The sequence below is a fragment of the Tenrec ecaudatus genome, chromosome Y (genome assembly GCF_050624435.1).
Source record: "Tenrec ecaudatus isolate mTenEca1 chromosome Y, mTenEca1.hap1, whole genome shotgun sequence".
Classification (NCBI taxonomy): domain Eukaryota; kingdom Metazoa; phylum Chordata; class Mammalia; order Afrosoricida; family Tenrecidae; genus Tenrec; species Tenrec ecaudatus.
In genome coordinates, this window is record NC_134549.1 from 2901594 (window position 1) to 2924054 (window position 22461).

The 22461-nt window shown below is 36.4% G+C and overlaps 1 protein-coding gene across 1 annotated transcript in view; it reads left to right on the forward strand.

Annotated features, from left to right (window-relative positions):
* LOC142435539 (cullin-4B-like) overlaps window positions 1-22461 on the forward strand; it is a 194953-nt gene that overhangs the window by 45107 nt on the left and 127385 nt on the right. Inside the window, exons 3-9 of the mRNA XM_075539764.1 lie at window positions 6481-6586; window positions 6937-7004; window positions 8672-8745; window positions 10307-10469; window positions 10561-10650; window positions 11691-11767; window positions 13609-13676. Of these exons, the coding sequence (XP_075395879.1) occupies window positions 6481-6586; window positions 6937-7004; window positions 8672-8745; window positions 10307-10469; window positions 10561-10650; window positions 11691-11767; window positions 13609-13676 (646 nt within the window). The remainder of the gene's footprint in view (window positions 1-6480; window positions 6587-6936; window positions 7005-8671; window positions 8746-10306; window positions 10470-10560; window positions 10651-11690; window positions 11768-13608; window positions 13677-22461) is intronic.

Consider the following 22461-nt stretch of genomic DNA (forward strand, 5'->3'; position numbering starts at 1 on the left):
AAGACAGCTAGAGATCCCTATTTGTACTGATTTCCAAAAAAGGTGATCCAACTGTATGCTGAAACTATAGAACAATATCATTGATATTGAAAGTAAGTAAAATTTTGCCAAGGGTCACCCAACAACAGTTGCAGCAATATGTTGACATGTAGCTGCCAGAGGCTCTGACCAGATTCAGAAGAGAACTTGGAACACAGGATATCAATGCTTATGTGAGGTGGATCTTGGCTGACGGCAGAGAACACCAGAAAACAATACCTGTATTTTATTGACGATGCCAAAGGATTTGACTGTGTGCATCATAACAAACTATGGATTTCTTTGAGAATGGGAATTCTATAACTCTTCAGTGTTTTCCTGTGAAATTTGTACATGGATCAAGAGACAGTTGCATGAAATGTATATGGGTACAGTGCAAAATGAAGAATGGTATGTGACAGGGTTGTATCCCCTCACCAGATTTATTCAGTATATATGTTGAGTAAAAAATAAGAGAAGCTGGATTATATGAAGAAAATGTGGCATAAGGATTGGAGGAAGACATATTAGTAATCAATTATACAAATGACACAACCTTGCTTGTTGAAAGTGAGAATTCAAAGCACTCGCCGATGAAGATCACAGATTGCAGCCTTCAATACTGATTACAACTCAATGTAAAGAAGACCCAAACCCTCACAATTGAACTTATAGGTAACATGATGATACATGGTGAAAAGTTTGAAGCTGTCAATAATTTTTTAATGTTTGGGCCTACAACCAATGCTCATGAAAGCAACAGTAGATTAAAAGATGTGCTGCGAGAGGACCACATAGCTGGCCCTGCTATGAGACATGATGTCCCTCACTGACCCATGGCCCTGTAGGGGACAGCACTGTAGACACTGTGTGGTAATTGAGCTCGACCTGATCCCACCACACCTAGGCAAAGCATTGGGGGAGTGCAGCAGAACAGCAAGGGAATGGAGCAGCAAGGTACCCAGGGAATGCTGAAAGTGGACCTTGGAACCAGGACATGGTGCCCCAACAGACTGGACTGGAAAACACTCCTAAAGGCCAACAAACGATCCTTGAACTAACTACAAGCTTTTCTTTCTGGTGTGTTTTGTTTTGTTCTTTGTCAGTGGTTTGTTGTTGTTTCGTTGTATACTGTTGCTTTTGTTTTCCTCTGCCTTGTTTTTGTGCATGTTATTATCTCCACAGGTCTCTCCAAATACGTTAGGCTGGATGAACTATCTGGAGGAAAAACAATGTTACTGACAGTTCTGGGGGAACTTGGGATAGGGGGAGGTGGGGTTAAGGACGTGGTGTTAACAAACCCAGGGACAAGGGAACAACAAGTGATCTAAATTGGTGGTGAGGTGGGAGTGGCAGGCCTGGTAGGGAATGATCAAGGGTAAGGTAACGAAGAGGTATAGCTGAAACCCAGGTGGGGACGGACCATGATAGTGAGACAGGAAGAAAGTCAAAGGAAATAGAGGAAAGAGCTAGGAGGCAAAGGGCATTTATAGAGGTCTAGACAAAGACATGCACATGCAAATATATATATATGAGGATGGGGAAATAGATCTATGTGACTATATAGGATTAGTATTAAGATGGCGGAAGGATCTTGGGCCTCTATTCGAGCACTCCCTCAATCCATGAATACTTCCTTCTATTAAACTGACATTCTATGATGCTCACCCTCCCGACACAATTGCTGAAGCCAAAGAGGGTGAACATCAAATGTTGTGAAGAAAGCTGATGGTGCCGGCTATCAAAAGAGATAGCATCTGGGGTTTTAAAGGCTTGAAGGTAAACAAATGGCCATCTAGTTCAGAAGCAACAAAGCCCACATGGAAGAACACACCAGCCTGTGTGGTTCTGAAGGGATCAGTTATCAGGCATCAAAGAACAAAAAAATCATATCATTGAGTGCACCGCTCTATGATACGATCACCAAGGGCAAATGGGTGCATAAGCAAATGTGGAGAAGAAAGCTGATGGTGCCCAGCTATCAAAAGAGATGCAACAAAGTCCACATGGAAGAAGCACACCAGCCTGTGTGATCACGAGATGTCGAAGGGATCAGGTATAAAGGCATCATCAGAAAAAGAAAAAAAATCTTACCATAGTGAATGAAGGGGGAAGTGCAGAGTGGAGACCCAAAGCCCATTTGTTGGCCGCTGGAGATCCCCTCGCAGAGGGGTTTAGGGGAGGAGGTGAGTCAGTCAGGGTACGATGTAGCACCGATAAAGAATACAGCTTTCCTCCAGTTCCTAAATGTTCCCCCACGCCCCCAACTACCATGTTCCGAATTCTATCTTGCAAATCTGAATAGAGCAGAGGATGTACACTGGTGCAGATAGGAGGTGGAGGCACAGGGAATCCAGGGCGGATGATACCTTCAGGACCAGGGGTGTGAGGGGTGATACTGGGAGGGTAAGAGGGTAAGTGGGTTGGAAAGAGGGAACCGATTACAAAGATCTGCATGTGACTTCCTCCCTGGGGGACAGACAACAGGAAAGGGGGTGAAGGGAGATGCCGGACAGAGCAAGATATGACAAAATAATAGTTTATAAATTATTGAGGAATCATAAGGGAGGGGGGAGCAGGGAGGGGGAAAGAGGACTTGATGCAAAGGGCTTAAGTGGAGAGCAAATGCTTTGAAAATGATTAGAGCAATGAATGTACAGATGTGCTTCATACAATTGATGTATGTATGGATTGTGATAAGGGTTGTATGAGTCCCTAATAAAATGTTTAAAAACAAAACAAAGCAAAAAAAAGATGTGCTGCATTCCATAAATCATCTGCCCAAGACCTATGTAGAATGTTGACAAGCAAGGATGTTACTTTGAGGACTAAGGTGTACTTGATAGTTCCTAGTATTTTCCATTACCTTATTATATACATGTGAAAATTGGGTATTGAATGAAGAAGACTGAAGATTGATGCATTTGAATTGTGGTTTTTGAGACAAACATTAAAAGTACCATGCATTTGTAAAGTAGAAACTGGTCTGTCTCAAAAGGCGTGCAGCAGAGTGCTCCTTAGAGGTCGGGATGGTGAGACTTTTGTCTTAACACTTCATAATACTTTGGATATATTTTCAGGAGATACCAGTCCCTGCAGTAGGACATCATATTTGGTAAAGCCTAGGTCAGTGAAGGAGGTAAATGCCCTCAAGAAGAAGGATTAACACCATGGTTCCAACAGTGCGCTTTTGATAGGAACAACTGTAGTTTGGTACTAGCCTGGGCAGTGTTTTGTTTTGTTGTGCAAAAGATCATTATGTGTCTGAACTGACTTGATGGCACCTAACAAGAATATAAGGTCACGGAGTCACAATTGAATCAATGACAAGGAATTTAATACATTATTCATGAAGACCTGGGCTATCATTCAAAAAAGGATGGAATACATTTTGGCAGTGGGATTTTTCTCTTTTGAAATGGGTGTATGCAGTACAAAATAATACAATTCTGGTAATTTCCAGTTCCTTGTCATGAGTTCTAAACATTCTTAAGTTACTTTGCAGAACATGGTCATGTCTCCTGCACACAAATAAAATCAGTTTCTGATTAGCTGTCACTGAAGGATAATAGCCATTTGCTCCTCCATCTTTTTAGGTCAAAAGAGAAACTGAGGAGTATAGTCATTCAACAAGAGTGTCTTTGAACCAATTTATCTGTCCAGATGGGGTTCAGTTAAGCTAGGAGAATTTTTATTCTCATACTGACTCTACCCTGTCTCAGTGTTACTTCGTTATAGAGTTGTCTGTAATTGGCTGGGAATTGATTCATGGGCATGATTTCAGTTTCAGACCTGAAGGGTGACAAGAGCACCACAGACAGGAATTCCACTGCCCCTTTCAGGCCAGTAAACCACTTGCTGCTGTTTTATAAAAATGAATGTGAATAGTGTTCTTCACTTTGCTCCCATGCTGTCTAGACCTTTCAATGTGCTCCCTTCCAGAGTAGCTGTCCATGAACTATTTCTTTGGGTCTTGATGATGTAGATAGATGTTCATGTGGTCCATTAAGACAACTGAATTAAATATTTCCATAAAGGTTCGATTTCCTCTATTATTCTTTGCACTGGATAGGGAAAGACCAATAGTTAGCTCATGAGCTTTTAAGCCCCTACTTCACTACTTACCAAAATAGGATATAGAACATAATCTTTGTGGATTGTGTTTGGTTTCTGGAATTTCTTATAAGTCCTGGTGCTGATTAGTTATTTGTATCTATTTAAAAATCTTTTTTCTTTCAGTGTATGACATTTTCTGTTGTTTCCTTGACATCTTGGTGTTCATTATTAGAGGTGTTAGGGAGGTGGACTGTGTCAGGTTAGTTAACTCTGGTAGGTCGTGCAGTGGAAGAATGGTAAACACTTTAGAAGAAATATTTGGGGCAGAATGTTGGAATGTTAGTGGTAATTTCAGATATCAGTAAGAGGAAGGGTTAGAGAATGAAGAACAAAAAGGAAATTCAAAATGTGAAGAACAGGTAATGTTAATTGGTGGGTTAAACAAAATAAGCTAGACAAAATATTACCTTGTTTTGCAATGACTGAGGAAATGCTAATATTTGAAAAAAAGAGGAGTGTCAGCATTTCGTCTTATGAGGATGAGGGAAACAGAAGAATTAATGTGCAAAAGATATGAAATAAAAGTTTAATGTTAAAGAGGAGACAGAAGTATTAATAATTATAATAGAAAAAATAATACAGAGTAAGAAGCAGACAAGCTATTAGTATATGTTTGTTTGGGGTGTAAACTTTGCCCAGGAGCTTTGTATCTGATGTTTGCAAGAGAGATTTGTTTTCCTGAAGACTGCATAAGGGCTTTGTGTGGATTCTGGACTTGGGCTTGGAGCACACTGGCTGAGGACCTGTCCAGCAGTTATGTTTAGTATTTGTGGGTAGTGGTTCCTCCTGTTCAGTAACTTGGGGTGACTTTATATTATTTGGTGCCCTGGAGTTAAGGGGGTTGGTGGAATGTCAGAATATGAAGAAGTTTCTTTGTGTTATCTTATGGTATGTGTATGTGAATGAGATGAACTTAGTATTCCAAGAGCGAGAGGTTTGAAAGAAAGATTCAGGGATGTTTTGGGACTGGACTCTCATTTTGGTGATGGTCTAGGAGAAAGAGGTGAGGGATAAATGGTCCCCCGGTGGGGGGGGGGCGGAAGTCTGCTGCTGTGAACCACAGTGTGTACTAGATACTAATTGAGCTCATAATTGAGAGATGGAGTATTGCTAACTTGTGGATTGATGATGTACATGGGGGGGGGGAGTTAAAGTGAAAAAAGGTAAATACTACTCTTTCCCCTTAGTTAGACTTAACAGATGGAGAAGAATGAATTATAAGAGTAATGCACAATTTTGTTTTGGCTGAGTGTTCTGTATTTTTTGATTTAGGTTAGTGATCTTAAAGGTATGGGCTTCTGGTAGCTCAGGCCAGAAGAGGCAGGGTTCACTTTTCTGGGATTGGAGGTCACACAGACAGGTGGGTCTAAACTGCCAACTACCCAGCTGGTTTAGGAGGGAGGGGGAAGCAGGTTGTTGCTCTCAGTGGCTTCGGGTGGTCTGTTGGGTTCCTGGCTAGGGAGTGGTTTCATGAGACATCTGGGATTCTATCCAGTAACTCATCAAGAGGAACCCACTGGTCCTTGGGATTAACTTTGTTGGGTGGGGGTGGTGCTCCCCTGGCTTGTGCGGAAAGTAAACTTATTCACTATTTAAGGACACTCCAAGCTGCTCTGTTGTTACTTTCACAAGGTTCAATATGCTGTGTTTTCCTTGGTATTGATAAGGGCTGCATGGGATCAGAAAGGACATCCTCTACTTGGGTAGAAAGCTGAACCTATTTGTATTTACATCTGCCCCAGGCTCGTCAAAACAGATCTCAAGTCTTTGCAGCTCTATTGGTCAGGCGAGTTACAGAGGTCCTGTACTGGGAAAAATTTTGTTAGGCCACGTTGACTAGAGAAACAAACAAATTAATTAACGTTCATGTATTTATTTAAGATCTTTATATCATGGATTAATTGGCTATCAATCCTTGAGCTCTTGTTTATGAGTGCTGTCTTTCAAGCCAGAGGAAGATTTCAGTTCTTCAGGATGCATAATACCCAGATATACACTCTGAAAATTAACCAGATATTTTTCTTCAGAATCAAATATTGGAAATTGCCTCATGAGAGATTTGGGTCATTTCAATCTTTCTCCGATGCAGTCATCCAACTGCAGTGATGTTAACAGGAATGGTGCACATTGCAAGACACGATTATCATTTGAAATTTGTGATTTTTATTTAAGTTTAATTTCTCATACTTAATAATTTTAACATTCACATTAGACTTAATTAGCATGAATGACATTTCTGTTCATTAATTCTTGTGAAGTAAGATCGTAAGTTTATTTAGTAATAATGTGGAAAAGAATTAAAAATAGTTTTAACTTTATTTTTTAATAAGCACTTTTACTTCCCAGAATGCTGAAAACCTATGCTCCTACAATTCATCTGAAAATATATATAAAAAATTGAGGCAACTTTGTGAAGATCATATCAAAGCGCAAATACTTCAATTCAGAGAATATCCTTTTGGAAACGCTTATATTTAAATTTTGCTAACTGTTAATATGTATTTTTAGACTTTAATTATGGCAGCAAGAAAGAGAAGACTTCCTATAAGTTAACTTACATTTTAAAAGCTTTTTCCCCTTGTGCCCTATTTTTGTTCTATTTAGTTGTCAGCAAATGAAATAACATATTGGAGGCAGATTGCCTTATTACCATTAGATTTATAATTTCTTAAATGTAGCACTTCTAGACTTTGACTAAACAATATCTTTTGTTAAATATGATTATGATTAGAAGTCACATTTTCTTTTTCCAGAATATGTGTTAGTTTGAAAATGTGTATTTTTCTTAACATTCCCTCATGGCTTCTTTGGATAGTGAACTTTTTCTAAACAAAATGGATAAGTGCTGGCAAGATCATGGCAGACAAATGGTAGAGTGTAAAAACTGTTCTTTTTAAAGTTGGGATACTACTAAATGTCAGCTTTGTTTACATATTGACATGCTTCCAAAGAGTGTGGTTAAATTTTCTTGTTTCTTAGCAGCAATTGATATAGTGACTCTATTTCTATTTAATGTAATTGTGGTATTTACAATTATGACTCTTACAGTAAAAACTGGATAGCCAGTTTTTCGTGTGAAAATAATTAATAATTTTATTAAATCATGATCCTTGCATATGTGAGTTTTTTGTATTTTCTGTAATGAGATGGGGAATTTCTATGAAGGAATATTTGCTGTGCACTGAGTGACATATGGAGGGTTTTCCTCTTTTTATATGACTAACCATTTTTTCCTATTGCTAAATTATTCATTTTATGAGAACCACAGATAAACTGTGGTTTTATGTAATTGAATATATTATACATTTTTTGGAAATAAGTGAAATGAATGTATCCTTTCACATAAACCATTGCAATGTTTGTTACCAATAATACTATTTGAAACATCCAAGCATTAAATTGGAATTTTGGAGAATGGAATGCACTAGAATGAATGTCAAGACTTTTCTACTTAAAGACCTTTCTTTGAAATAAGTGGTGAGATAGCAAGAGTGAACTTTTCATTCATGTCAGCATTGGGAGGATCAAAGCTTTGCGGACTACTGTTTTCAAAATTTTCTATGATTGTACAAAACCATGCCGTGCCATGGTGCTATAATGGCTTACATGATAGGCTGCTAACCACACAACTGAGAGTTCAATCGCACCATAGGTGCTTTACTCTGGAGAAAGATAGGCTGTCTACTCCTGTAAATATTTAAAGTTAAAAACACTAAGAGGTTGCTCTTCCCTATAGGGTTTTCATGAGTCAGACCTGGGTAAAGTGACTCTTGAGAAAAAGTGAGCCAGAACTACAAGGCTAGTATATTTTTGAATTTTAATGAATTTATAAAGTACACCTGGTGGTATAGTAGTTGTGCTTCGAAGTTGCTATCATTGTGATGGATCTCTGAGCCACTCTGTGGGAGAAAGATGAAGCTTCCTAGTCTTTTAAACAGTTAAAGTCCTGGAAACCCACAGGGGTGGTTTTACCCTGTCCTGTTGAGTTTCTTCTTGGAGAGAAAGATGAGGTTTTTTAAATAGTTACCTCTTGAAAATCGTAAGGGACAGTTCTATCCTCTTCTATAATATCCTTAAGAGTCAGAATTAACTTGATGTCAGTGAGTTTGGTTTTGGTTTTTAATTGTGTTGCTATATCAGAGTAGAGTGAAAGTCAGTGAGAGTGACCTTACACTTTAGTGTTATCCTTGTGGATTAAAAGTTACTTTTGTCAATGTTATGTTTTCAAAGTAGGTCTCTTATTTTACCATTTAACAATTAACATAATTTTTGTTATAGAAGTGGTGTTAGAATTAATTAAAATATCACTAGCAAGATTATTTCCTGAATTTTAATTACTGTAGATAATGGTAAAAAATAGTTCAAATTAGAAGGAAATAACTATGTCAAAAAAATTTCTCTTGGTTCATATCCTTGATTTAGCAGAATGGTAGCACAAATATCAAAAATAATTGTTTATAAAATTAAGATTTCATTAGATAGCTGATAATTTTAAAACAATGTTCTTTAATAATGTATTTTTTTTCTCCCTTAACAGATCATGATTAGGAACATTTTTCTGTTCCTAGATAGAACTTATGTTTTCCAAATTTCAGTGATGCCTTCCATTTGGTAAGGATGGCAACGAGTACTTTAAAATTTTGTATTTAAGTTATGTTATTCTTTTAATATTCTTGGAGTGGATTCGTAGGTTAAGTATTGGGGCTGTTGACTGCAAAGGTAGCAATTCAAAAATACCAACTATTCCATGGGAGAAAGATGAATCTTCCATTCCCATAAAGTTTTATAGTATTAGAAACCCAAGGGAGCAGTTCTACTCTGCCACAAGATTAGATTTGAGTCTGAATTTACATAATGACAGTGAGTTTATTAAGAATACTGTAATAAAAACTATTAAGTGTTTAAGTCTGTATATATTTTTAATTCAGTTAAGAACTTAAGGGGAATAAAGTAAATGACTAGTATAATGAAATATGTAAAGACTTGGAGTTAGTAAACAAAAGTCAAGAAAATACACAGACTTTCTCAAATTGCAAAGCTGAAAAAATATTTAAGCTTTGAGTTGTGTATTGAAAGATTTTATAGTCAAGGTTCTGAACGATTCAGGAAATATCAAAGGATGATGGAAGATTCAATCGCTGTATCAAGTCAGAATGCCTAACGTTCAGTCATTTCAGGAGGTATCATGGAAAATGTTGATAGTCTGGAGTGAAGAAATTCAAGCTAAAGTGTTAAAGGCACTGCCAATAAGCAAGGCTCCAAGAATGGAGGAAACAGTAGTTGAGAGGTTCAACAAATCTGTGCAGTCCTCAAAGTGCTCATTCATCGATGCCCAGAAACTTAGAAAGGAATGATCTGGCCATCTGACTAGAAGAGAGCCATGTCTGTGCCTACTCAAAGAAAGGTAGTCCAACAGAATGTGGAAATATTAAACAGTCTTATCCAAGTAAAATTTGTCTGAAGATAACTGAAAATGGTTACAACAGAACATTGTCAGAGAAGTATTAGAAATAAAAACTTGACGCAGAGGGCATGTGGAATGAAGCACGTGTCAGTTTAATGTTGTGTGAAAGGAGGGACTTCCAGAAGGTTGTAAGGTAGGCTCAATGCTTTATTGAGCAATCCAAGATACTTAACTGTATGGATCATCACACATTATGGATTATGTGAAAACCATGTTGTAGACCACTAGATTTACATCTCTTAGTGTGCAAACGATAATGTTCATATTAAGTTGAGGCATTCTAAAATTAAAAATTTAGGGAATCTGTATAAGGCAAAGTTAGAAACAAGCTATGCTAAACACTGTTTTATTTCTTAGAGACCTTAACTCTTATAAAGTTGAAACAAATCTTATTGTGTATTGTATATTCTATAATGTACACTATTAATTGATTAGTTGGAAGAAGATGCTTTAAGAAAATAATGGAATACTAAAATTAAAAGATAATGGAATTTTTCATGAACTTTTGAAGCCCCCATTCTTGTTTCTAATTTTATTTCTGATACATTATTTTTCCTAACTCCATAAAAATTCTGTTAACTATAGTTAATGTAAGATACAGAAATGTTAATACTAATTAAAGTTATTATAATTACTAATAAACATAGTTAAATGTTCAGGATTGAAATTTGCCTGCAGCATTTATTTAGATGCTTTTTTGCCTTTTAGGGAGATTGGGCTAGAATTATTTAAAACATACATAATTTGTGATGAGAAGATTCAGAAAAGGACTGTTGATGGCATTCTTCTGTTGATTGAAAAAGAACGAAATGGAGAAATGGTTGACAGGTGTTTGATTCAAAGACTTTTATCTATGCTTTCTGACTTGCAGGTGAGCAATGGCTTAACTCTTAAAACATGGTGACGCATTTCTGATCTTTTATTTTAAAGGCTGATTTTAACTGTCATATGTTACTCCTTAGATTTATGAAGAGTCTTTTGAAAGTAAATTTTTAGAAGAAACAAGCAGATTCTATGCAGCAGAGGGGAAAAAGCTCGTAGAAAACAGAGAGGTATTTCAGATGAAGATGACATTATAAACCCTTGCTTAAATTGTGTATAAAGACATGTTTTTTCATATATAATTTAACTACTTTTTTATGCTGCTACTTTTCATGTCTTTTGGGGGGGTCAGCTTAGCTATAACCTTGCCAACCTTGTTTGTAGTTTTCGGAACCAGGCTTTGGTTCTCATTAATTTTCTGTCCTGTTTCTCCCTTCTCTACTCTGATCCTTACAGCCTCATTAGTCTATTTTCTTGTTATGTTTTGTGTACTTGTTGCTATAAAGTAAAGGATGTTACTGATTTGAGATCTTTATATCATAGGTATAAATTTATATAATAGTTATAAATTTATTTCAAGGAACTGTTTTACTTGGTGGCATTACCATGAGCTTTAATGTGTGTATTTTTGTTTTAATCCATGTCGTTGCATTTTTGTTTTTCTCTGTGCAGCTGCCTTTGATCCACTAGTTATTTCGGAGTATGGTGTAAATTTCTACTTAATTGTAAATATCCTCTATCACTGTTTTCCAGTTGCCACTGTGTAGGTGTGTGTCAGCCTATGGCCTGTTTCACTCTGGTGTGTGTGTGTGTGTGTGTGTGTGTGTGTGTGTTTGTGTGTATAGCAAATGACTTATTGAATGATCCTAAGGTACTAGAGAAGAATGCTTATTGTCCTGTTTTGTCCTATTTATTTTTTAACTCTAATTGCTTTAAATGTAAAATCATCCATTATTTGCTTAATGTTTTATTATTGAAAGTTTTGAATATTATAGAATGTTTATAAATTCATTTCATTCTTTGCATTGTATATTTTGTGATTTTATGTTAGATTTTTAAACTATGCCTGTAAATGAAGGATTTTACTCCATTTTTCTATATTTTGCCCTTTTAATGGTAAAAATAAGTCAAACATAATGATGTATCTTTTGAGCATGAAAAAATAAAATCATGTAAGAAAATGATCTTTTTGCTTTTCTTTTGTTTGCAATTCTTCCACATGAAATCTTCTGACTCTTGGTAAATAATAAAGTTAAATTCCTCTTTTCAGATTCCAGAGTGCCTTTACCACATCAACAAGTTCTTAGAAGAAGAAATAGACAGAACCTACCTACATATGAATACAAGGTAAGAACTGTATATTTACTTAGCATTATTTGTATTTAAATGGAATAAGAATGTTTAAAGTATTAGAATAAAACTTTAAAACTTTCCCTTTCTCCCTTCTGTTTCATCAAAGAGATCTCACTGATAAACAGAAAACTGTTCTTCAGTATTTTTTCAATTGCTAAAAAAACAAAGCTGAGAAATTATGTGTAGAAATTTTATTATTCAAACCGACATGTTTGTTACTAATTATTTTTTAGTTTATAGTTGAATACGTAAAGAGAAAAAATAGCTACTTGATTATAGAAACCTTTGCTAACAAAAATATCAAAATATGAAGCTTTTGTTTCATTGAAGAAAATAGCATAGGGAATGTTTATATTTTCAGGTACTTTATTCAGCTCCTTGGTTTCTCTTCTTTGTACTGCTCCATGAGTTTTCTTCTTCATCCTGTTAATCATTACCCCTGCATTTCATCCAGGTCAACAGTGATTAACCATCTTTATTTGCCATTTCTCCCTTTTCCTTCCCCCTTTGCAAACTCCAAACTCTGTTGCCTTGGCAGGAAATTATTCACTTTATTTCATTATTTTCCGTATAACAAGCTATTGTTTCTTGATATAACATTTGTTTATACTTTTCTCTAATACCTCACTAAACAATTCTGTAGTCTTAGATTTATGCTTTATCAAAATAGAAGCTTTTTCTTTTTCATGGGACTGAAATAGTTATATTTTGAAATGTTCTTTGACTTTTGGAAACAAGAAGTCTTAAACAGGCCTTATTGTACTGTAAGAAATGATGTAAGATTTCCTTACATAGTTTTCATATGACAGCCTTACCTCTCCTTGACATACAAGCACATGGATTAGCCTGATAGGGAAAACATTCCTCTCCATACTGTTACTGATTTTTCTCTAACCCATAGTTTTCAGTTTTTAAAAAATTTCATTCTAGCAAATCACAGTAATTTCCTTTGTCCTTCCAGAGAGTTGACCCCTTTGCAGTCTCAAAAAAATTGTCAAAACCTTTGGAACTGACCCTTCTGCTTTGAAGTTAACTGGTCTAGTAAAATTCTTTAGACCCTTTGCCGTTATTGGCTCTTACTTTTGAGACATTCTTAAAAACTAATATAAATGCATTACTGAGACACCTTGTCTATAGCCATTCACAGGTCCCAGAGACATGTTCCTATAGGTCTTATTTTAAATAAACCTGGTTATGTATGCACTAGAATTCTAGTAAAAATAATTTTTACTTTTTGTTGTATTAGTGTCAGAATACATTTTTGGATCAGCTAGTATTTCATATTCTTTATTAAAAAATATGAAAAAATCCAAAACCCATCTCATTTTTTCTGACTAAAGGAAAATGTAGAATGGACCCACAGGGTGTCTAAGACTCATCTTTACCAAAAGCAATGCACATTTTTCTACCACCAGATAGCTGGTCACATCAATCGCTTAACCACCACTAAAAGTGTAGAAGGTTTGTATTAAATTTTACTCAAGTTAGAAATATGTGGAACCTAAAGGAATGCAAGTTTTAAAACTTTGATGTTAAGAATTATTTTAATCTAAGGATAAAAAATTTATATATTGACTTCTAGTTTTACTATGTTGCTTTTAGATATGCCATTTATAACCTATCATTGAGAGAAGGCAAAGCTTGTTATAAATTTTTATCTTCCTTAAGATCAAATTAGCAGATATATATAGTGCAACATATTAGTACAATTTAAAATGTGAAGACAGATATGGTAATCATTCATACGTTAATTAAAAGTTTTTAATAGAAATTTGAACCTTTACTATTAAAAGATTAGTGATTTTTTCAAGAAATTTAGTAATTTTTTTTAACAGGAAACTACTAATTCCTGTTGTAGAAAAGCAGCTTCTTGGTGAACATTTATCAACAGTTCTTCAAAAAGGTAAAAGAAAAACATATGTTTAGCAAATTAACAAATCACAATACACTGGGACTGATTTAATGATAGGCATGTACTCACCGACATGGAGTCATTTCTGACTGAGAAGAACCATATATTACATAGAATTGAACTTCTGGGTTTCTGAGAGTGTACTTTTTTTTTAAAATGTAAGTAAAACGTCTCCTTTTTCTTTTGTAAAGACATTGGCAGTTTCAGACTGCTTTGGGTTAGCAGCCCAACCCTTGACCCAGTATGCCACCTAGGGGTCAATGAAATAGAATTTAAGTAAATTCACATAGCACTGGTTAATTCATATTTTACTAGGGTTCTGTCTATTAAATATAGATAATCTATTAAAAATTCAAATGAGCAAACTAATTGAAATTTTTAAAATTAGACACTTCAATACCACTTTCAATAAAAGATTCTTAAATAAACAAAAGCACAAGCAAACAATTAGATAAAAGATTAATTGGATTTTTATCAAACTTAAAACTTTTATGCAGTAATGAAATTCATCAAAACAAATAGTAGATGAATGAACACGCAGGCTTAACAGGCATGGGAGAAAGAATGGGAGATTATGATCAAGTACACACATGTGTGGTGTGTATGTGTGAGACCATGGACACTGTGAAGTAGCAGAAACAGCAAATATATAGGTAAATGGACATAAACAGATAAACTATATAGGAAACAAACAAGTATATCTGTGAAAAGATAAAATGGAGACCTTTATTATCATCACCCAAAATAAGACGAAAGGCCAATTGTAGAACAAGTGCTCATCTGCAAGCTCAGGCTAAAGTTGAAGAAAATTAAAACAAGTCTACAAAACTAAAACACAACTTTGAATACAGTTCCAACTCCCAAATCGGAATCATATCTACCTAAAGAGTAGCATTGCTTGTTTTCCAGTTTGTTTTCCTTACTTTGGTGGCTGGTATGTTGCTGAGATCCTGGAAACTATGTCATTAGTATTTCAAATGCCAGCAGTGTCACTTAAAGTGAACTGGTTCAGAGAAGCTTCCAGACTTAAGAAAGACTATGATTTAGATATCAGCTACCCTACTCAGAGGAAGGAATCACTGAAAACCTTATGCAGTTTCCAAACATTGTCAGGTACTGAATTCCTCATGAACAGAAACAGAACGTTGGCAGAGGATGGGCTCTTGGGATCACAGGGCACCTGAAATGTGACTCGGGAACAGCTTTCTCTTAATTAAATACAATGTAAGGATATGAATGGAGTAAAGCCTGTGGGATCTTCATTTGGTGATAGGCATGATGCAAGGAGAAACAGCTGCAAAAATTTACCAATGAACAAGTACTTGGAATGTCCAAAGTATGAATCTAGGAAAGTTCAAAGTGGTCAAGATTGAAATGCATAGTGATCCATATCCTAGGCATTAGTGAGCTGAAATCTACAGATATTGGGCATTTTGAGTTAGAAAGCATAACACTAACTATGCTAAAAATAACACAACCAAGAATTATGCCATGACTTTCATTATCAAAAAGTATATTATAAAATCAGTCATGATTACATTGCTCTCTGTGAAAGGATTGTATATGTAACTTCAAAGATTTGCAATAAATATACGTTAAATTTATACACCAACCACAAAAATTAGTGATGATGAAAATGAAGAATTCTATCAGAACTTCAGTTTGAAATTGATCAAACATATAATAAATGCTAATTATTGGCAATTAGAATGCAACAATTGGAAACAAACTTTCTTTTCAACAACAAAAGGTGGCAGTGCACATGAACTTCTCCAGAAGGAATACACAAATTATATTTAGCATGTGTGGGAAGACATGATGAAGAAATTTAATAGCAGCTAAAAGCAAATCAGAGGGCCAATTGAGGGATAGATAATCAATTACTCATATGTAAGTTCAGGATAAAGCAGAAAATTAAAACAAGTGCAGTAAAATCAAAATATAACTTTTGAGTCTTTCCCACCTGTATTTCAAAAAATGCCTCAAAAACAAATTTGAAATATTTGGACACTAATGGCAGAAGACCTGGTGAGCTATGGCATGACATCAAAAATGTCACGAAGGAGCAAAAGTTGATTAAAAAGAAGATAAAGAAAAGATTAAAGTGGATGTCAGATGGCACTCAGAAATTTGTTATTAATCATAGAGCAGCTAAAGCTAATGAGAGAGCTGAATAGATATTTTCAAATAGCAGCTCAAGAAGATAAAGTCAAATATGAAATCTGAAATGACCTAGAATTAGAAAACCTGAATGATTATCTGATCAGCAAATCATATACTGAAAAAAACTTTAGATAAAATCCTTTTGTTGCAATATTGAAAGATTCTAGGGTAAAATGTTCAAAGATTCAGTAACAGAAGATGGAAAGAATATACAGTGTACCTAAAAGCAGTAGTCGGCATTGCAACATTAGCAAAAGCCATGATGAAGGAAGAAGATCAAGCTACACTGAAAGCATTAACCAAACACAGGGCTTCGGGAATTGATGCAGTACAAATTCAAATGTTTCAGAAAGCGGAAGTGCTGAAATCAAGTTGTCTGTGCCAGGAAATTCTAACAGTTTCTTGGCCAACTGACAGAAAGAGATCAATTTGTAGCTATTCAAAAGAAAGGTAATCCAATTGGATGCTTAGACTATAGAACAATATGACTGATATCACACTCGAGTACAATTTTGCTGAAGATCATTCAACAATAATTTGAATAAGACATTGACAGGGAGCTGCCATTGTTTTAGGCCAGATTCAGAAGAGGACTTGTAGCAAGGATATCAATGCTGGTGTCAGATGGATCTTGGATTAGAGCAGAGATTATCAGAAAGATGTTTACTTGTGTTTTATTTGCTGTTCCAAGGCACTCAGCTATGTGTGCCATTACAAGCCATAGATAGCCTTCAGAAGAACGGGAATCCAAACCATTTCATGGTGCTGACTTGTAACTTGTACATGGATCAAGACACAATTGTGCAAAGAGGACACTGCATGGTTTAGAATTAGCAAAGGTGTGTGTCAGGGTTATATTCTCTTACCATACTTTTTCAATCTTTATGCTGAGAAAATCAGAGAAGCAGTATTATATGAAGAAGAATTGGGTCTGGATTGGAAGAAGCTTATTAACAGAGATATGCAAATTAATAACTTTGCTTGCCACAAGTGAGGAGAACTTGAAGCATTTGCTGACTAAGATCAAGGATTGCAGCCTTCAGCATGGATTACAAATCAATAAAAAAAAGTAAAGCTTCACAACTGGCCAAATAATGGTAGTGGAGAACAGTTTGAAGTCAATAATTTTAACTTGTTTGAATCCATAATCAATGCTCACGAAAGCATAGTCTGCAGATTTAAAAAATGAGTTGCATTAGTTAAATCTGCTGCATGAGACTCCTCTATAAAACCCTTTTCGAGTATTGAAAAACAAGTAGTTTACTTTGAGGGCTAAAGTGAGCCTTACCTAAGCCATTGGTATTTTCCTTTACTTCATGTGTGTGTGAAAGTTGGACTTGAATAAAGAAGCAAGAAAAAGAGTGGATGAATTTGCCTTAAGGTGCTGGAGAAGAATGTTAAAAATGTCATGCATTGCTAAAAGGACAAACATGTTCTGGAAAAAGTAAAGCCAGAATGCCCTTTAGAGGCAATAGTTGCTTTTGTAAAACTTCATTTTACGTATGTTAGGTATGTTGTCTGGAGACATGAGTCCCTTAAAATGACATCATGTTGGGTGAAACAGAGGGACAGTTGACATAAAGGTCGGCTCTCAACAAGATGGATTGACAACGTGGCTGCAGCCAGGGCCTCAAACATAGTTAAGAATTGTGAGGATGACTCAGGACTGAGCATTGTTAATTTTATTGTGCCTAAGGTTTTTATGGGTTGGATTGACAAGATGACACCTAAGAACAGCAACATCCTTATCATTTGTGCAGTGAAATGGACTGGTGTTGGCCATTTTGAATCAGATAATTAAAGGCTTAATATGCTATGAATGACATCATTATATTTATGTCAAAAATAACACTAAAAGATTATCTGGAAGTCTATTTCTGTCTGAATCCAAGCAAATCCAGTGCATATAGTATTATTCAAATTTCTGCACCAATATCCAAGGCTAGTGATGGATAAAGTGAAGACTTTTACCAACCTTCAATCTGAAATTGATCAAACATGCAACCAACATACATTGATTATTACTGATCACAAAATTTTTAGGGGAAAAGTTGGGAATTTGGATTGCAACTTAATGTAAACAGACCTGAAATCCTCACAAGTGGACAAATAAACATGATAAATGGAGGAAGGTTTGAAATTGTCAAAGATTTCTTCATGCTTGGATCTTCTATCAGTGTTCATAGAAATGGTAGTCAAGAGATCAAAAGATGTATTGTACTGGGTAAATGGGTTGCACAAGGTCTCTTGAGAGAGGGAGGTCAGTAAGGTGGACCTAACTGAAGCCATGGTATTTTCAGTTGCCTCATATGCATGCTAAATTGGACATTGAATAAGGAAGACCCAAAAATAATCAGTGCATTTGAATTGTGATGCTGGGATAGCATATTGAACATATTATGGTCTGTCAAAAGGACATTCAAATCTGCTTTGAATATATATGGCTAGAATGTTTCTTATAGTTAAGAATTGTTACACGCACTTAGGACATATCATAAGACCAGACCCTGGAAAAGGACGTAGAGGGGAAGTGTAACCAGGAAGTCTCTTGTGGTAGTTGACTTTTTTTGTGAAGACACTCCTGGCAAGGGGTGGAATGAAACTTGTCAATCAGATCACAGCCTGAAGCTGTCTCCCCAGTTGTTTGGTCTTTCCCCCCCTCCCTGCTTACTGTCCATAGGAGCTGCCAGTGCTCTGCCATGTTTCCACCAACCTTGAATCCACACAACTATGCACCCAATGACCTATGGTCTTTTTGCATTCTGTATCATTAATCTGAAGAGAAATTTATAGACTAGTACCAGACTTAGTGACTTGAGTTGGATTGGACTGGGATATTTACTTGATAAACAGTCACTACTTGATATTAAAGCATGGAGTCAACTTTGCCTTACAGAGCCCTCAACAGGATGGATTGATACAGTGTGTGCAACAATGGTCTCAAGCATCGGGACATTTTTTAGAGAATGACACAGGATGGGGAAGAGTTTTGTTCTGTTGTGCAGATGGTCACTATGAGTAGGGAATGCCTTGATGGAGCCTACCAATAACATAGAACTTTAAGTACTGTTTAGACAAGGAAAATATACAGTGTAGGATAGGATCTTAGACCACATGGGTTGTTGTCTCATAGGTAAGGTGACCAGATTTTAACATTGGTAAAGCGGGACACCAGCGGACACTGCTGATAAAACTCATATCCTGGAAAAATAGCCACATGGCAGTTGAAAACCCTATACCTTAGCTTGTCATGCATTCTTTCCAAAAATCGGGACTTTTTCAAAATGCTGCCGGACATGGGAAAACTTGTTAAAAATCAGGATTGTCCCACCAAAAGCGGAATGTCTGGCCACCTGACTCGTAGGGATTAAAAAGGTAATGACTTGATAAGAGTTAAGCAAACAGTGAGGATTGGAGATAGGGACAAACTTTAAGTAGTGTTCATTCACAAAGGCAGCACTACTAAGACATTATGTCATAATGAAGCAGAGTGTGTGAAAATCAATGGTAGTTTGAGTTGCCATTTATGGGCACCCTTAAAGCAAAATATTTATATTGAAATCTAATGCCTTCGAAATCTATAAACTGGGGATGATAGCTATCTGTTGCTTTTCACACTAGGGTGCTTCAGTCTTGAGAGTCTTTAATTTCTTTTAATATTTTACAGTGTGTTTAAAGTTCAATTTTTTAGTGATATTTTCAAATTGGACCCTTCTGGTCTGGCTTATGCAGGATACTCACTTCTAAATTACAGAGATTAGAACATGTGACATGCGTCATAAAGGCCAGGCTAGAAACTCAGTCAGAATGTTTGATTAAGGACAATACCAGGCATAGTGACTTACTAGGGGGTCCTTTTTAATATTTTTTCCTAGTGGAAAGTTGCCCAACCTGGTTTATTTGCTAACAGAAGTTTACTGGCCACCCATGTAAGAGGGTCTGTTGAATTGTGTTGACTGTAGAGCAGTTTAATACGACAGAAACTAATTGGTCTTTTTTTCCTTTCTCCCAAGATGAGAGATTTTCCCAACCTGAATTGGGGCCTTTTATGTTGAAGTGGGTAGTAAGATGTATAAATAAATATGGATCATGAACACCATGTGGCACACTACCTTGTTGCTTTTGATAATGGATTAGTAGATCACATTACCTAAGAACAGGTTCCTATTTTATCTTGGTTGTCATCCATAGAGTAGTGGCCTCATAAAATGTTTGTCCATTTGTGAGTTGATGTTACTCAGTATAATAAATTCCAGGTCTATCCATGTCATGAAGTACTTCATAGTTTGTATATTTTGTATGTACCAGAGTTTCATTACCCATTATTTCATTGACGGTCATTTGGAATATTTCCAGCTTGTTGCTCCTGTGAAGTGTGCTCTGATGAACAAGGAAGAGTGTATGTCTGCTTATGACCTTCCTCTTACTACTTTGGGGTATACGAGGGGGTACTCAAAAGAAGTCCTGCTGGGAAGAGCTATCATAGTATGCAGGTCTCCAATAGGCGACCATTGAACAACTCACTGTGAACAACATCACCCAGTGATGTCAACTGGGAAAGTTTTCTCTAGTCATAGTGAAATTTTTCATAAAAGCAGTTTCATTTGAACCTCATTTTTGTGGTGGTCGATTTAAGAGAACAAAATACAAAGTGTTATTTCCTGCACAGGAAGAATGCCACAGAAACTGTTCTGATGTTGAACACAGCTTACAAGCACAGCATTATGGGAAAAACTCCCGCGTACGAGTAGTTTTCTTGTTTATAAAAAGATGAAATGTCAAGTGATGACAAAACTCATTCTGGACATCTGTCAATTTCCTGAACTGTTGAAAATTTTGACAACACTTGTGTACTTGTGCTTGAAGTCTCACGTTGAATGACTGTTGAAGAGATGGGGAAGTTACCTGGACTATCTCAGAGCTCAGTTCAGCTGATTAATGGAAGATTTGGGAAAGAGAAGGATTGCTGTGAAATTTGTACCTTGGGTTGTGGCTGACCAGGAAAAACAGCATAGACTTCCTATGCATTTAAAGAACAGCTCCGAAGCAATTCAGCCTTTTTCAAAGGTGGATACTGATAAGGAGACTTTATGGTATTCTGATGACTCCGAAAACAAACATCTAACAAGCCAGTGGAAGACACCATCATCACCTCATGCCCCTCAGTTCTTCAAGTGAAATCAAAGATCAAGATGATGCTCACTTGTTTTTTTGATGAGTGCATATGGAGTTTTTTTGATATAGAGCATTTGGAGTTTGTTCCACCAGTCAGACTGTTAAATCAACCTTTCTATTCAGAGGTTCTGAAAATATCACAGTGTGTGTCAAAAAAGGCTTTATTTGTGGCATATGGGGACCGATTTTGCTACCACAACAATGAGCCTGCTCCTGCAACCAGCTCCATGCACCATTTTTTGGCAAAACAAAAACAAAAAAATTTAGCATGCCTCTCTTGACTAATGCACTTGACTCCCCAGACCTTGTGACTTCTTTCTGTTTCTGCAAATGAAGATGGACATGAAGGGACATGAAGAAAGATACGAGGGAGATGCTGTCAACCATTCAAACAGATGAGTTTGAAAAATGCTTCCAAGAACACAGGGCACAGGGACTACATAAGCTATCGGAAATAATGGAAGGGTACCAATACAGATGAGACACAAATAGACAAGTGGGATATACTGAAGATAAGAAACCTGTGCACATCATAAGAATTCACCAAGAGAATAATAAGAGAGCCCACCGACTATGAAAACATCTTTAGCAATGACACATCAGACAAAGACCTTATTACTAAAATCTACGATACCTTGCAAGCTTACTATAAGAGAAAAAACTCAATGCCCACCAGGAGGTGGGAAAAGGACCTGAACAGAAGTTTCACAGAGTTTGAAATCTGAATGGCCAGTAAAATATGAGAGAATATTCCTGATCATTAGCCATAAGAGAAATGCAAATCAAAACAACTATGAGATACTAACTAACAATCTCAATGATAGCCCAGTTCAAAAAATCAGAAATCAATAATTGTTGGAGGGGCTGTGGTGAGATAGGAACTCTCATCCACTGCTGGTGAACCTGTGGGTATGTATAACCACTATGGAAATTGATTTGGTGATTTCTAAAACGGAAATTGAGCTACCATACGACCCAACAATCCACCTACAGGGCATTGAAACAAACCATGACCAGATATGTGTGCTCCAAGGTTCTTTGCAGCAAATTTAACAATCGCAAGGAGTTGGAAACAACCCAAGTTTCCCTCAACAGATGAATAGATTAAAAAACTGGTACATACATACAATGGAGTACTATGCATCACTAAAAAGCAGTGATGAATGCATGAAGCATATTGCCTCCTGGGAAGTAGTAAATGAAATTATGCTAAGTGAAGTAACTCAGGCACAAAAGGACAAGTACATGAGTCCGCTGAGGGAAAGAGGAACCAGACTTAAATCCAGTGTTCTGGGATGTGATTGTGACATGCTGGCATAGAGTGGGGAGCCAGTGGAGGGGCATAAGGGCTCAGTTCCCATACCAGTTAAGTGAACAATTGCCCCTCCCCCCAGAAGAATTTAGAGGATAGCACTGAAGCTGCAGGTAGGGCAGAGGG